This window comes from Crocuta crocuta, unplaced genomic scaffold (assembly GCF_008692635.1).
Source record: "Crocuta crocuta isolate KB4526 unplaced genomic scaffold, BGI_CrCroc_1.0 scaffold338, whole genome shotgun sequence".
Classification (NCBI taxonomy): Eukaryota; Metazoa; Chordata; class Mammalia; order Carnivora; family Hyaenidae; genus Crocuta; species Crocuta crocuta.
This window is the reverse complement of record NW_027529183.1, coordinates 529,120-545,948: the sequence shown is the minus strand read 5'-3', so window position 1 is coordinate 545,948 and position 16,829 is coordinate 529,120. Positions and strand designations below refer to the sequence as shown.

Here is a 16,829-nt window from a genome sequence, read left to right as displayed (position 1 = left end):
CACACACACACACACACACACACACACACACACACACACACACACCTGCTGGGATTCACTTCAAGGGCAGCTACTCTGTCACATGCCTGTGTAGCATCATCCAACCCCTTGGAGGCCACTCAGAAAAGCAAGTGCCATTCTCTTCTCTGAAAAGTTTTAACGATGCCCCAAAGCAGGAGAGCAACATGGTGCAGGCAATTGGCCAGCCAAAGAAGCCAGAAAGAGGGAGTCAAGTGGACCTAAGAAGGAAGGCATGGTTTCAAACCTATTACGGAGTCACATGCTAACTGGGTGTACTTAAAAGATATCTTTGCCATTGGCCTCGGGTTTGTTTGTTTACTTTAAAAAACAATGAACTAATTTTGGTTATGACAGTTTTGATACAGTAAACAAAGGGAACAAGGGCCCACCAAGTGATAGGCAATAGCTAAGACCTCTGGGCAGTGTGAGAAGCTTTGGTCAAGATAAGGCTGTGAGGTCAAGCTTTATGTGCCCTCCTGGGTTCCAAAACAAGCAGTAGTAGAGGTTAAAAATAAGACACACTCATCCTCTAGGGACTAGAAGCAGAAGAAATGTAGTCATTCCTACTGAACCTAAAAAATAATTAGTAAAAGAACTATGCAGTATCTGTAGCAGACATTTGTGATTTTTGTCTTGTTTTGGCCACCTAGAAGCTAAACACATTCCTATTTTGAAGAAAACCAAATTTGTGGGAATAGGATGCTCCCAGGAGGGGAGCTAATGTGAAGGGATGGTTATAATATCTTCCCAACTCCTTTATGGTTAAGGCATGGTCATGTGTCCTGACTTAGCCAATTAGAGGCTTCCACCTAGGACTTTTTTTTTTTTTAATTTTTTTTTTAATGTTTTATTTATTTCTAGGAGAGAGAGAGAGACAGCGTGAGCAGGGGAGGGTCAGAGAGAGAGGGAGTCACAGACTGAAACAGGCTCCAGGCTCTGAGCTGGCAGTCAGCACAGAGCCCGACGCGGGGCTTGAACCCACGAACCGCGAGATCATGACCTGAGCGAAAGTCGGACGCTTAACCGACTAAGCCACCCAGGCGCCCCCTAGGACTTTGAATCTTGAGAGGTTATGTAAAAGTGATGAGGCAGAGATTATTCCTGACATGCGTGGTAGAGACCAGAGCCTGGGACTTAGAACAGGAGCCCAGGAGCATGAGTATCATAACTAGGTTCCATCGGTGACTGTGTTTTTGAAGCCCAGAAGTTTAAATGTTCCATTGACTGTGCAAAGTATCAGATAGCCTTACTAAAAGTGTCCTTTTGCTTAAGTTAACCAGCATTAGTTTCTGTTGTTTGCAAGCAAGAACCCTGAGTGGTTCAGAGCAAAAAAAGAGAGAGAGAGAGACAGAGAGAGAAACAGAGAGAGTGCCCAGAAGGAAGTAGCAATACTAAAGAAATACTCATAAAAAATATGCCTGGCATGACACCTGGATTCCCCATACATCCTCATTTCCATCCATAAGCCTCAGAGAAGGGCTGTGTGCACTCAGACTCTATGTGTTTCTTGTCACCTGGAGTTAAAGGCCAACACTCAGGAAGAGAATCATGCAAAGAAGACATGCAACTTGAAGACTGAGATGGAGATCGGAGCCATGTGGCTACAAGCCAAGGAAGCTCGCAACCATCAAAAACTAGAAGAGGCAAGGAACCAACTCTTCCCTTGTGTGGCCTTCCTGACACCTTGACTTTGGACTTCGGCCTTTAGAACTGTGAGAGAATCAATTTCTGTTGTTTTAAGCTACCAGTTTTGTGGTTCTTTGTTACAGAAATCCTAGGAAACTAATACACGCAGCAATCCCCTTCCTAGGTATTTATCCAAGTAAAATGAAAACCTATGTTCACCTAAGACTTGTACAAAAATATTTATAGCAGTTGTATTTGCAATAGCCAAAAACTGAAAAAAAAACCAATGTCCCTCTGCTCGGGGATGATTAAACACACTATGGTGCATCCATACAATGGAATAATGCTTGGCAAGGAAAAGTCACCAATGAGCAATACATGGTGTGACATGGATAAATCCACTTATTATGGTAAATGAAAGAGCCAAACCCCAAATGCTATCGGGTATGATTCCATTGATATGACATTCTGGGAAAGGCAAATCTTCAAGCATGGAAAGTTGGAGAAGGGCTCACTACAGAAATGGCACATGGAGCAACTTGGGGGTGGATGATGCAACAGTTCTACATCCCAATTTTGATGGCTGGTATGTACTGATGCCTTCAAAGCCCACAGAACTGTATACATCATAAAGAGTAAATTGCAGATAAATTTTTTTAAAAATGAAAAATAGTGTGATAAATCATCATTCTGGAGCGGGGCACTCAGGCACCAGGGAACCAGGAGTGTCACTCAAACACTCATCAAGGTGGATCTTGTTTTACTTCTGAAAGATCATTGAGGAAGAGGGTACATTTCACTTTCACTTAATACCATCAATCAAGAATCTTTATTTGAAGGATGAAGCTTGTGTGAGATATGCTAACAGTGGATAAGTTTCCTAAAAGAAATAGTTCCTGCTCTTCACACTACAGAGCTAAAGAACACTAATATAAAGTAGAACACAAATATGTCATTTTGACAAGTTGAAGGAAATGTGGTATCAAAAATTTGCTCCTGACTTTTTACTTCTCTTATGCATTTACAGCTATTTTTCAAACAAAAAGTTAAACTTTGCAGTAATAAAAAAACAAAGAGCTCAAAAGTAATAGAGAAGAAAAGAAGAAATGTTATAGAGCAGGAAGCTTCAAGTAAAGGAAGAGAACAACAACAGAACTCCCTTCCGAAATGGATAGGAATCAGTGAAATAAGAAAACTTTGAGGATCTCAGAAGTTTTTTGATCTGCTTTGCTGTGGATCTCATTTGACCAAGAAGAAACAAACAAAACGCAGTTCCTACATCTTGACTTGCCTTGAAGTTAATTACACCCCACGTTCAGTAGAGAGAAGAATATGAAGAATTGATATTCTAACTCAATTGTGGACAACAGAACTGGTTGGAAAGGTAAAAGGCCATGATAACTTAAAAGCTAAGCAAAGGAATTCTGAACACAGACACTCTTGACTTCGTATAAAAATAGCCACATTTCTGTATCTGGAGATTCTAAAAAAAGGATGACTTGAGAAGTAGTGGGGACCAAACACGTAAGCCTTCACAATATCAATGCGACACATGAAGAAGAAATAGAAGGCACACATTAAGTGGTCCTATGGTAATCTCAAGTTTTAATAGATATTTATGAAAGATGGAAGAAATGGCAAATGTGCAGGAACAGGTTCCAAATGGTAGGACTTGAAACTCTAGACTGGCATCCCAGGCTGAAGCAGCAAATGAGAATAATATATTCAGGTTCTCCAGAGAAACAGAACCAATGGGAGATGTATATGTATAGAAGGAGACTCATTATTAGAAATTGGTTCCAGTGATTATGGAGGGTGAGAAGTCCCATGACTTGCCCATTGGCCAGCTGGAGAACCAGGAAAGCCAGTGAGTGGTGTTAAGTTCCAGTCCTACCGCAGAAGACCTTTGTCCCAGCACAAAAACAGACAGATAGAGCGAATTCTTCCTTACCTCACCTCTGGTTCTTCCTGTTCAGGCCTCCAACAGATTGGATAAGACCCACTCACGTTAGGGAAGACCATCTGCCTTACTCGGCCGACCATTTCCAATATGAATCTTGCCCAGGCACACCCAGAATGTTACCAAATATCTGGGCCCCTTGTGGCCCAGTCAAGTTGACACACCCAGTTAACCATCACAGACAATGAGAGAGCTTTTTCAATAGCACGAAGAGGAGATGGACAGACCCACGTGTGGGGCTGTGGCCCGGAGAGGAGCAGTGTGTGGAAGAGGAAAGGGGCAGGCTCTGGGACAGACAGGGAGGGCTGGGGAGGGACTGTCCCCTCTGTTCCCAACTGTGACATGGCCATGGGCAAGTTTCTTCATCTCTGGGGGTCTATGTTTCTATTTCTTGGTAAAAATGTGACCTTTTCATGTATTTTGTAATAGAGATCATAATTTCTACATCATAGGATTGGTCGACTTAAATCATGTCTGTAAAGGATTTAGTGCATAGCAGGTAACCAGGAAGTGAGTATTAAACTGTTTCCCAACATAAAGTTAAGTGACAAATTAAAAACATTTAATAGCAAAGCTAAACATTTTTTAACTTAGATTTGGTTTTGTTCATTAGAAAATACCTCAGGGGCACCTGGGTGGCTCAGTCGGTTGAACGCCAACTTCGGCTCAGGTCATGATCTTGTGTCTCATGGGTTTGAGCCCCAGGTCCGGCTCTATGCTGACAGCTCAGAACCTGGAACCTGCTTCAGATTCTGTGTCTCCCTCTCTGCCCCTCCCTCCCTCATGCTCTGTCTCTCTCTCTCTCAAAAATAAAAAAAATAAAAATTAAGAAAAAAAAGAACATACCTTAAAACTAGGAAAGTATAAATAAGCTTTCTTTAAAAGAGTTGTTGCATAAAATATGTTGACCAAAACATAGTAATTTCTAATTGCTTTTGATTTTTCAAATCTCCAAAGCCAGATGAATTAGAATTTATAATTACTAATATCCAAGGAATTTTGGATAGCAGTATACAGACCAAAATTTTCAGGGGGAATGTGAACGAATGTCTTATTTTTCAAGAAGGGGCAGAGGTGGATTCTGAGCACACCAGCCCCATAAAGAAAGAAAATGAAGGTATGGAAAGCCAAGTGAATTGTTTTAACTCATAGCACCCTGCTTAAGACAACTCTAGCTCTGTTGATGAAGCAGATGGTTGGTAAACACTTAGAAAAGGAAGAGGTAAGCAGCTAAAACCAGTGTTGACTTGCTAAAAACAAGCCATACAACCCTAATTTTGATTCTTTTTTGGAGAAAGTTAATGTAACAAGAGATCTGGGAAAAGCACATATTAAATCTAGGAGCCTATAGGAGCAGGCAACATTCAGGGCTCCAGCAGGTGGGTGGGCAGAAGATGTACAGGCACCATGGGTTGAAGATAAGAAATGACGATAAAAAAAAAAAAAATCAGAGCTGAGAAGTCCAGGATCAGAACTAGGGTCCAAGGAGCCTGGTCAGAGCTGGAGTTAGAGGATAAGCACAGAGCTGGACAATCAGTGGAGTTGCTTTCTGAGATGGACATTAGCAGGCAGAGGGCTATGGTGTCTGGACCATGAGGGAGAGAAGGAAACAGCGCCGGTTGGAGAAGCTTAACTATAAGGCAGCGACAGTAGACTGTCACCAACCCCAGGGGGGAGGTCTGGAGCTGGGGCGGCCCTTTAGAGACAGGCTGAATAGAGACGGGGACCAAGCCTATGTTATTCCCACCATGGAGTGATGACTGGAGGTGAGCTCTTGCTGGGGAGGGGTGTGCCCTTGGGTAATGCTGCAGCCCTTTCAGCCGAGGGCAGTGCCAGGGGACACGCCCAGCCCTGAGCCATCAGCAGCTGGAGGAAAATCACGTCTGTCCTAAAGGAAGATGGTGATGCACCACAGCACTCCCTCACCTCGGCCTGAGGCCGGGTCTCCACAGCACCAAGCAAGATCACCTATAGCCCTCCTAGACAATGGGCAGGACTGAGGCTGGGGGCAGCAGTGGTAGCTGTGGAAAAGTCAAGGACTTTTGTAGACAGATGAGCAGTTTGCTAGCAAGTTAGTTCACTTCCTTGAGATACTGGTTTCCACCATATTTTGAGAACCCTTAGGGGGAGACTTAAAAGGCATAATGTAAAAGAAAGCAAGAGAAGTCAGGATGTTGGTGATAGAATCAGAGAGCTCATTACAACTTGGAATGATAGGGTAAAATAGAGAATACAAAATTTAACAGGCACGCATATGAAGCATTTAACAACGGTCCAACAGTTCAATTGCACATAGGCACACATACATACCAGGAAAGTAAATAATAATAGCAGATATTCACTGAGTACCAAGTACCTATCATGAGCCAGGCCTTACTTACACTCTGTGCTTTCTATATCGTGCAACTAGATGCCGCAAAGTACTAACCCTTACAGGAATGATTCCCGTTAATCCTCTCAGCAAACCTGTGAGATAGGAGCTTTTATTAGAGGCAAACTTCAGTTCGGGAGGCTTAGTATTTCTGTGCAAGGTCATTTAACTGGGAGGAGGAAGACCCAGGATACTTTGTTTTTGAAACGCAAAGCCCTTCCATGTGACCCCCACACCATGCTACTCTCCAGTGTTAGAAAAGAAGCTAGCGTATAACAAATCACACATTACATCACATGATCCCCATATCAGTCAGGATATGTAAGTTGCAAGTAATCAAAGATTCAATTTATAAACAGATTCAAACACGAGAGTAAGTAATTGGTTCATTAAGTGGAAGTCCAGAGGTAGAATGGCATTGAGGGTTGACTTAACCTAATGGCTCCATCTCTATTTCCCCGCAAATCTACTTGGCAGTGAAGTTGGCTTCTGCCCAGGCAGAAAGTCACAAGCTTGCAGCAGATCCAGGGTTCACATCCATGTGCAATAAATCCAAACACAGAGAAAAGGTCATTTCCAGGAGCTCACCCAGAAAAACGAGAAAGAATTTTCCCAAAGGCCCTGGCTCACTCCTACTTCCTTCTTCCAGGTCAAAATTATTAACAGATCAAGGACACGAGGTTATCCTTAGACAAATGGGGCCATCCTTGGAATTGCAAGTGGGGTCAGCATCCCCTGAGTTACACAAACTTTCTGGAGGAGGGATGGATACCTGAACAAAGTTAGAATTCTTTTTGGAAGAAGAAAGAAAGGAAATAATGGATCTTGGGTAGATAGTCATCAATGTCTCGTTCAGCATAATAAATTTTCATCTCACTTTCCTTGTGCAGGTGACCTGTGGCTTTAAAATAGTCCTTGTGAAAAAAGGCTGTGATTTTTGTATTGATAATAAATTCAATATGAGTCAAAAGGATGAGATGGTTAAGGCAAATGTATCAGATGGTTAATCTTGAACTCATTGTTGAGAGTGACTAGGTTAAAAGAAAAAAATAGTCTTATTGTACTCACTTCTGATCATATTGGGACCATGGTATCAACTCCAGATGTTGCATTTCAAGAGGAATATTAAACAAAGATCGTAGAGGATGTGGAAGCATAACACAAACATATTAACTCAAAAAGATACGTGCACCCTGATGTACATTGCAGCATTATTTACAATAGCCAAAATATGTAAACAATGTAAATGTTCACTGATGAATGAATGGATATAGATGAATGAATGCATACACACACACACACACGTATATGTGTGTGTGTAAATAAGATAGATACATAGATAGATGATAGATAGATAGATAGATAGATAGATAGATAGATAGATAGATAGATAGATAGATAGATGGAATACTACTCAGTCATAAAAAAAGAATAAAATCTTGCCATTCGTGATAACATGGATATACCCTGAGGGCATTATGCTAAGTGAAATAAGTCAGACAGAGAAAGATAAATACCCTAAAATCTCTCTTATATAGTTTAAAAAACAAAAAACAAACAAAACTAAGTTCATAGGTATAAAGAAAAAGACTGGTGGTTACCAGAGGCAGGGGGTAAGGGGTGGGCAGAGTAGGCAAAGGTGGTCAAAAGGGACAACCTTCAGATTACAAAATAAATAAGTGCTGGGGAGGTAACGTACAGCACGTTGACTAGAATGAACAATGCTGCATTGCATATTTTTAACAGCTTTGTAGAGAAGTTCAGGGAAGAACTATCAGGGCTCATGGAAAACTGACCAAATGAAAAGTGAAATAATTACTAATTTTCAGCAGGGGAATTGAGAAGGCTGTTCAAAAAAGGAAATTTAATCATGGTACACTGTATGGCTGAGCTATAAACATATTCGCGTTGGGGCGAGTAACACTAGAGACTAATTTTATCCACAGGGTTGCGATAACTCTGTTAGAAGAATGAGAATAGCAGAGAGATGGGAAGCAATGGGTATAGAAGAATTAAATTGCTAGCTTTCTTCATAGGAAATCCATTGGAAAATCAGCAGATAAATCCAGAAGTAGTGGTATACGAGTGTGTTATTTAAAAGTAATTACCAGAAGTAGCTAGAAGAACAAAAGCGTTTATGTCTAGCATAGGAGATGAGGGATGAGGGAAAAGGAAAGATAAAGGAGTTTTCCTTCTAACTCTTATCACTGCATGTACTACTTTGATATAAATGAAAATAAGATCTTAAAAAATGTATGTATTTTCACTTACACTATTTTTTATAGTTTATTGTCAAGTTGGTTTCCATATAACACCCAGTGCTCATCCCAACAAGTGCCCTCCTCCATGCCCATCACCCCTTTCCCATCAGCCCTCAGTTTGTTCATAGTATTTAAGAGTCTCTTATGGTTTGCCTCCCTCCCTCTCCTTAACTACTTTCCCCCTTCCCCTCCCCCATGGTCCTCTGTTAAGTTTCTCCTACTTACACAATTAATAGCTACCAAGGCCAGGCCCAGTTTCAATGGCACAGAATTGTGGAGCTTTAATTATATACATTTTGCTGAGAATTGTTTTTCTTTCTTTATGGACACAGAGTGAGCTAAGGCCAGTTTTGTGTTACAGAATTTTTGAAGAGGCACAAACCCTAATACATAACTTTTTGAGAAAATAGTGTCTTCTGATTTAGAGCTACAGAGTTTAAGGTTGTTTTTGATTTGTGTGAGATAATATACAAACCGCCAGGGGTTTTTTTGTTTTGTTTTATTTATTTTGAGCGAGAGTATGACTGAGGGAGGGACAGAGAGAGAGAGGGAGAGAGAATCCCAAGCAAACTCCACGCCCAGTGCAGAGCCCAACGTGGAGCTTGATCCCATAACCGTGAGATCATGTCTTGAGCTGATATCAAGAGTTGGATGCTTAACTGACTGAGCCACCCAGGCGCCCCCATCCTACATTTAAAAGTGAGAGTTCCTGCCTGGAATTTGATTTTGCCTACCAGTTGACGAATGTGTTCTTTTACCTATAAACCAAAAGTCTGAAATAGGGAAATAATGTTAAATGTAAGGTTTAAACAAAGATTTTGAATTAATCATGAGCACTTGGCTTTCAATACTGCTGGAAGATGGCACATATTCAAGAAGAGGTAAGGATAGGACAAGTAGGGTAAGTTAAATGGGATGACCAAGATGGAAAAAAACATGTTTCATAGATGTTGAATTATGATCTAAAATAATACCATAAATCCACCTAGAATTCAAAATAACCCTAATACCACAAACCAGCCTGATGTTTGGAAGTCAACATACAACATGGAAGAGACACTAAGATCCACATGTATCCTTTCATCTTTGAACATGAAAAATAATCATAAGGACAAAAAGGCAGACTTTCACCATATCCAGTCAGCATTTTGTCAAAAGTTCTAATCAGAGCAATTAGACAAGAAAAAGAAATAAAAGAAAGCCTAATTGGAAAGGAGGATGTAAAAATATCTGTTTGCAAATGACATGAATTTATATACTGGAAACTCTAAGATTCTACAAAAAAACCTGTTAGCGATAATATATGAATTCAGCACAAGGCACCTAGGTAGCTCAGTTGGTTGAGCATTAGACTTTGGCTCAGATCACGATCTCATAGTTTGTGAACTCGACCCCCACACCAAGCTTGCTGCTGTCAGCTCAGAGCCTCTTTTAGATCCTCTGTCCCCCTCTCTCTCTCTGCCCCTCCCCTGCTTGTGCTCTCTCTCTCTCTCAAAAAACAAATAAAACATTTAAAATATACATATGAATTCAGCAAAGCTGAGGAAACAGAATTAACATACAGAAGTCACTTCTGTTTCTATACATTCTCAATAAGTAATTGGAAAGTAAATTATGAAAGTAATTGTTCGAAATAAAAGAGAATAAAATGCAAAATTATAAAACATTGCTCAGAGAAATCTAAGATGACATAAATAAATGGAAAGCTATCTCCTGTTCATTGGATATGTAGTATTGTGAACATGATAATACTCTCCATGGCAATCTAAAGACTGAATACAATCTTTATCAAAATCCCAAGTTTTTTTTCATAAATGGGAAAACCCATCCTAAAGTTCTTAAGGAATCTCAAGGGACTCCAAATAACCAAAGCAGTCTTTAAGAAGAACAAGAGGGGACTAGATTTCAAAACTTGCTACAAAGTTGCAGTAATCAAAACAGTGATATGGTAAATGGACAGACATACAGAACAATGGAACAGAATAGAGTCCAGAAATAAATGCTTGCATATATGACCATTTGATTTTTGAGGAGGGGGCCAAGACCCCACAGTGGAAAGGACAGTCTTTGTGGCTTTCCTGAAAACTGGACATCCACATGCAAAAGTCTAACGCTTATACGAGACACAAAAACTAATTTAAAATGAATCAAACATCTAACTTAAAAATTATAAGACTCTTATGAGAAAATATTGGGGGAAGTCTTCATATTGAATTTGGCAATGACTTCTTGGACATGACAACGAAAGCACAAGCAACAAAATAAAAAATAAATTAGATCTCAACAAAATTGAAAACTTTTGTTCGACAAACGATGCTATGAAGAGAGTAAAAACACAACACACAGAATGGGATCAAATATTTGCAAATCATTTAACAGATAAGGGATTAATATCCAGAACATATAAAGAACAACAGGACTTGAAAAGATATTTCTCCAAAGAAATGTAAATGGCCAATAAGCACACGAAAAGATGTTCCAAACCATGACATGAGGGAAATGCAAATCAAAACCACAATAAGATACCACTTCATTCCCACTTCAAAAAAACTGAAAATAACAAGTGTTGACGAGGATATGGAGAAAAAGGCACCCTGGTGCATTGCTATTGGGAATGTAAAATGGTAGTTTCTGTGATCATCAGTTCAGTGGCTGCTCAAGAAGTTAAACCCAGAATTACAATATGATTCAGCAGTTCCACTCGTGGATATATATATATAAACTGAAAGCAGGGAATCAAACAGAAACTTACTTGTACATCACTGTTGATAGCAACACTATTCACAATAGCCAAAGGGTAGAAACGCATTGTTTGTTTGTTTGTTTGTTTTACAAATAGTTTATTGTCAAGTTGGTTTCCATATAACACCCAGTGCTCATCCCCACAAGTGCCCTCCTCCATGCCCATCACCCCCCTCCCCCCACACCCATCAGTCCTCAGTTTGTTCTCAGCATTCAAGAGTCTCTCATGGTTTGCCTCTCTCCCTCTCCCCCACTATTTCCCCCTTCTTCTCCCCCATGGTCCTCAATTAAGTTCCTCCTTATCCTCCTATACGTGCAAACACGTGATATTTGTCCTTCTCTGCCTGACTTATTTCGCTCAGCATAACACCCTCAAGGTCCATCCATGTTGCTACACAGGCCAGATTTCATTCTTTCTCATTGCCATGTAGTATTCCATGGTATAGATAAACCACATCTTCTTGATCCATTCGTCCGTTGATGGACACTTAGGCTCTTTCCATGTTTTAGCTACTGTTGAGAGTGCTGCTATGAACATTGGGGTACATGTGCCCCTATGCATCAGCACTCCTGTATCCCTTGGGTAAATTCCTAGCAGTGTTATTGCTGGGTCCTAGGGGAGTTCTATTGTTAATTTTTTGAGGAACTTCCACACTGTTTTCCAGAGGGGCTGCACCAGTTTACATTCCCACCAACAATGTAGGAGTGTGACCGAAACACCACTTTGGATAGATAAACAAAATGTGCTATATACATACAATGGAATAGTTCTCAGCCATAAAAAGGAATGAAGTCCTGATACATGTATATGGACCTTAAAAACATTGTGTGTGTTCCTAGCTCCTGGCATGGAGTTCCTAAAATCCTGTTTTATCTTGTTTTATGCTGACTCTCAGTTGGGTATGGTGGCAGAAGGCTAGGTAGCTTCAGGATGGGGCTAGTTACCAGAAAAACTATGTGATTAGAGGGTTAGAACTTTCAGTCCCAACCCCAACCTCCAAGGAGGAGAGAGGTCAACCAGTGGCCAAGTCAATGAATGATGCCAAGATGAGGCTTGGGGGAGCTTCTGGTTGGTGAACTGATCATATGCTATAAAGGCAGGGCACCCTGAGAGAACATGGACACTCCAACGCACCCCCCACTCCTAAACGTTGTCCTCTCCCATTTGGTTGTTTCTGAGGTGCACCCTTTACAATAAAATTGTAAGTATGGCATTTTCCTGAGTTCTATGAGTTGTTCTACTAATTACCCAACCTGGGGAGGGCAGATAGAAGGGGAGGAGGTCATGGAGACTTCCGAATTTGTAGTAGACTAGGAAGAAGTGGGGGTAGCCTGGAGGCCCTATTTGCTGCCGGCATCTGAAGTGGGGGCAGTCTTATGGGACTGAGCCCTTACTTTGTACGGTCTGTTAACTCCAATAGTGCCAGAATTGAATGGAATTATAGGAAATCCAGCTGATGTCAGTGATTAAAAAACTGTTATTGGAACTATGTCATCTGGTGTCAGAAAAGACATCAAATAATTTTGCTAAGTGAAATAAGCCAGACACAAAAGGGTAAACATTGTGATTCCACTTATATAAGATACCTAGATTAGGCAAATTCATAGAGACAGAAAAAACAGATGTTACCAAGGGCTGGGGAAAGTGGGGAATGGAGAGTTATTATTTAATGGATACAGAGTTTCTGTCTGGGATGATGAAATAGTTTTGAAAATGAATAGTAGTGATGGTCCCACAATACTGTAAATGTATTTAAGGCCAATGAATTGTACACTTAAAATGGGCTAAAATGATAAATTTTGTTACATACATTTTACAATAAAAAGGTAACAAAAATATACTTAAAAAATAGTAATCACATACAAATACAAGAACGTATCTCTTACCCTTGTAAATATTATTTCAAAGGTTCATAAATGCTATAAACCTCACAGGGTCTCGAATTTAAATCATTTAAAAGCATATGTATGATCCTTTAAACAAAATACGAGTTTCAGAGTCCACAATGATAATATCAAGTATGCAGGGAGAGCAGAAATTGGAAAATTCTTTGTAAGAATTATAAGGGTAGAATGCCAACAAATGCAGAGTAACAGAGTTAGAAGATCACACTTTTGAAAACCTAGTAGGAATTACTTCAGGAAATAGTCAATTCAAGAATGCCGAAATTGGTGGGTGCCAGTTTGATGAGACATATTTACATAGTCTCAAAGTATCTCTCCGTAAACTTAATACAAAGGAAATTTTTACAGGGAAGAAAGCTGCTGGGTGCCATTTTAACCAAGTGATCAAAGTTACTATCATTGCTAATGACACAAACCCACATTATGTGCCTTGCGATGTGAAACACTTGAAAAAGCATGGCATCATTTACGTAGTATTTCTGGAATAATCCTACCCTGAGTCAAATCATGACAAAAGTATCAGAGAAAAACAGAGTAAAGGCTATCTACAAAATGAATAGTCTGTCTTCTCCAGAAACGTCAGTATTGTTAGAGACAAAGAAGGGCTGGGGAATCGTTCCAGACGAAAGCTGACTAAAGAGAGAGGAAAACTAAAGGCAGTATGTGATCCTGCTATGAACCATGCATCAAGAAGAGAAGCTTATATAAAAGATATGGAGACAACTGGTGAAATGTGAATCCAGTCTTAAGATCAGATAATACTAGGTATCAGTGATAAATATCCAGACTTTGACCATTGCTCTGTGATGCTATAAATGGACAGCTTTACAATCGAGAAGAAAAAATTAGAGAAAACATCTAACTATATAGGTATATAATAAAAACACATAGACATATATAATATCTATATAATATATACGTGGGAGGGGGAGCGAGATGGGGGGACGGGTGAAGAGAATAAAGCAAATGTAACATAACACTTGGCCAATCTGGGTGGAGAGTATAAGGGAGTACTATGCACTACTATTGGAACTTTTCTGTAAATTTGATATCGTTTCAAAGTTTAAGCTTTTATAAAAAGGATATGAAAACTCTATCACAGAAGTAGGCCAAGTTCATGCGTCTGGAGAGTCCCCAGTTTTCCTTCAAAAACAGTGAATAACCCTGTTTCCGTTATTACTTGTGTTTCTGTATTTACTCATATTCCCTCATTCTCCTAAGTGGCATTTAAATTCAAACAGCAAAGTTAAAGATCACATATTGAGTGAGACAGGACAGCTTCCAGTCAGGGGCATGGCTTGAAGTAAAGTAGTCAAACTTAAATACTGTAGAAAATAATAGCTTTTGCCTGATCAGCGATGAATATTGTTCTTTATTCCATTTTTAAAACCCAACAGTGCCCCCAAAACATTATTCTCATTTGTTTTATAACCATTTATTCATTCATTCTGGAAATGCTTATCGATTTTCAAAAGAACCCTGCTCACTGCTAGAGGGGAAAAGTCTGCAAATAATCATTAATTGACTCTTTTCATTGAAACTGAAATAAAAATATATTTATTATACTAGAAAGTAAGGTTTACTCACTGTGGCTGAGCCAGATGAATATGGTTGTAGGTAGAAAATGTATACAGTAAAATAAAAAAATTAGTTTGAAGTAAGAAAATGTCATGTATGTAATTTCACAAGAAAATGAATTTCCTTCAGCTTTGCTTTTATTTCATGTTGCTGAACTGTATATACACCACACATATCATACATATATGCTTGTTATACAAAAATGTATACAAAAATCCAAGTAATTCAATATCTAAAAAAGGGAGAGGGAGATACTGCATTTGATTCCTGGTACTCTTCTGTTTAAATACTTCTCAAATTCAGATTTCAAGGAGACAACAAATTGAAAGCCACGGATTCATTTTTCAGAAAGCCTGTGTTCACATAAGCTTGTCCTTCAAGCACACGTTTGCCGGAACAGTGGGCCACCGGGCTGACTGAACAGTCACTGGAATGCGCCCTGGTGCTGAGCAGGGGCTGTGCTCTGCTGCTCCGAATTTACAGGGTCAGCTCCTAACGGGGACCGTGGAGCCCAAGAGGGACCTCCACCCACCCCGCTCAAGGCCACGTCACAGCACACACACCCTCTGCGGTCTGCCCACAGATTCTTGTAACGACGTAATACTCAAAAGAATAATGACTAGAAATTGTACTTTTCCTAATTTGTTATTCAATTTGAAAAACATTGTCCTTGGCAACTTGACATCATACCTGAAGAAATAATTTAAAGATCCTAGGGAGCAAATATATACATAATCTTCTAAAAAGTCTTGGTATTGTTTAATTCAGTTATAATTTCAGTTCTACGGTTCTCAATCACAGCAAATATAAAGAATTTAAAATAACACTCCTCCACATAGTATTATTATGTTTTTAAAAAGTGAATTGCCAAGGCACCAACACATTATGTGATTTGCCCAAGGTGAAGAAAGGAATGAGGGGCAGATAAAAGAGTGTTTCTTCTCTGAATTATGCTATCTTGCAAAATTAGTCCGATGCAACAGATACAGAAATTAGACACATTATTTAGGAATGTTTGTTTAACCTAAATTGCTGTTATTAATAAACTTAATTTTTAAAATCTATACGTTTATCATACATTATCAGGAATTCATAAAAGAAACCTCATTTCCTGAATTATTAGGCATGTAATGAGTTACTGCTTAAATTTGACACAATTGATTGCGAAACCAAAATCGACGATACAATTTTAAACCAACAAGTTCAGCAAAAGTTGCTTATTAACATTTTTTTAAAAAATACTAATTATAGAACCTACAAAATTTAGAAGATAGTACTATAGACACAAACATACTAATATAAATGTATTAAATCGTCTTCAAGTTGATCTTTTGTTTTCTATGAAAGCGTTCTAACAGAGCACTCATAATGTTTCCCGGTATTCTTTGGTGTTTATCAATCAAAGCTTGAAGAGCATTCTTTGTCTATTAAGAAAACAAAAGAAAAGCCGTTATTCTTTTGGTTCTCAAAATAGATCATTCATTTTGTAAAGATTTTAATATACTACTACTTTCAACAAGTCCTCCCTCATTTGGCACCCCTCCCTCCTCGAAATTAATGCCTTCCTTCTCTGCACACCCACAGCGTCGCTCTGGTACTTTCTCGGTTGGAAACGCAGTTCACGTTGCACGGCTATTTTGTTACATGGCTATTTTCTACACTAGACTGTAAGCTCCTTAAGACAACTTCGTCTTTCTCCAACACTGAGCTGAGCACAGCAATGCTTTGCATACAATAAGCTCTAAAAGGAAAGGAGGAAAAATCAGAAGAAAACAAGTCGGAGGACATTTTTCTAGGGGGCAGGTGGGAAAGGAAGTTTTACTCCTTTCTACCCATGCATGCATCTCTGTGTGTGTTTCATCACATACACACAACTACATCACGCAATGCAAGGGGAAAAAGTGCTGCTACGCTTTTAGTTCCCTGCCTCAATTTCTGGACAGTTTCACAGGACTTGCAGTCACAGCAATGGAAAAGCCAATGGGATATAACTGGGAGTCTCCTAAAACAATTGGCTTCCCATTAAATTCATGACAGACTTGAATAATTTTTACTTTTAAGCCCGCTTGAGGCTAAGAAAATACTTGTGCGTGCACATAAAGCATGCATGCACAAGCATACATACGTCCTTTTAGATGGTACCCTTTAATAAGCCTTCTTCTGATACATCTTGGACCTTCATCCCTTTATTTTGGTAAAGCGGTTTTTATTTAAATTCCAGTTAGTTGACATACTGGGTGATACGGGTTTCAGGTGTACAATGTAGAGATTCGACACTTGCGTGCATCACACGGTGCTGGTCACGGCAGCCCCCACCACCCGTCTCCCCTCTGGTGACCATCAGCTTGTTCTCTCTAGTTCAGAG

The 16,829-nt window shown here is 39.6% G+C and overlaps 1 protein-coding gene across 7 annotated transcripts in view; it reads right to left on the bottom strand.

Moving 5' to 3' along the window:
* Positions 1-14,579: 14,579 nt before the first annotated feature.
* Positions 14,580-16,829, bottom strand: part of TMEM68 (transmembrane protein 68) — a 38,041-nt gene continuing 35,791 nt past the window's right edge. For 6 of the 7 annotated variants that reach the window (XM_077758274.1, XM_077758276.1, XM_077758278.1 and 3 more), the window contains one exon: positions 14,580-15,888. In XM_077758274.1, coding sequence (XP_077614400.1) covers positions 15,772-15,888 — 117 coding nt within the window. In that variant the 3' untranslated portion in view covers positions 14,580-15,771. The remainder of the gene's footprint in view (positions 15,889-16,829) is intronic. The other variant, XR_013333726.1, reaches the window with a different exon arrangement.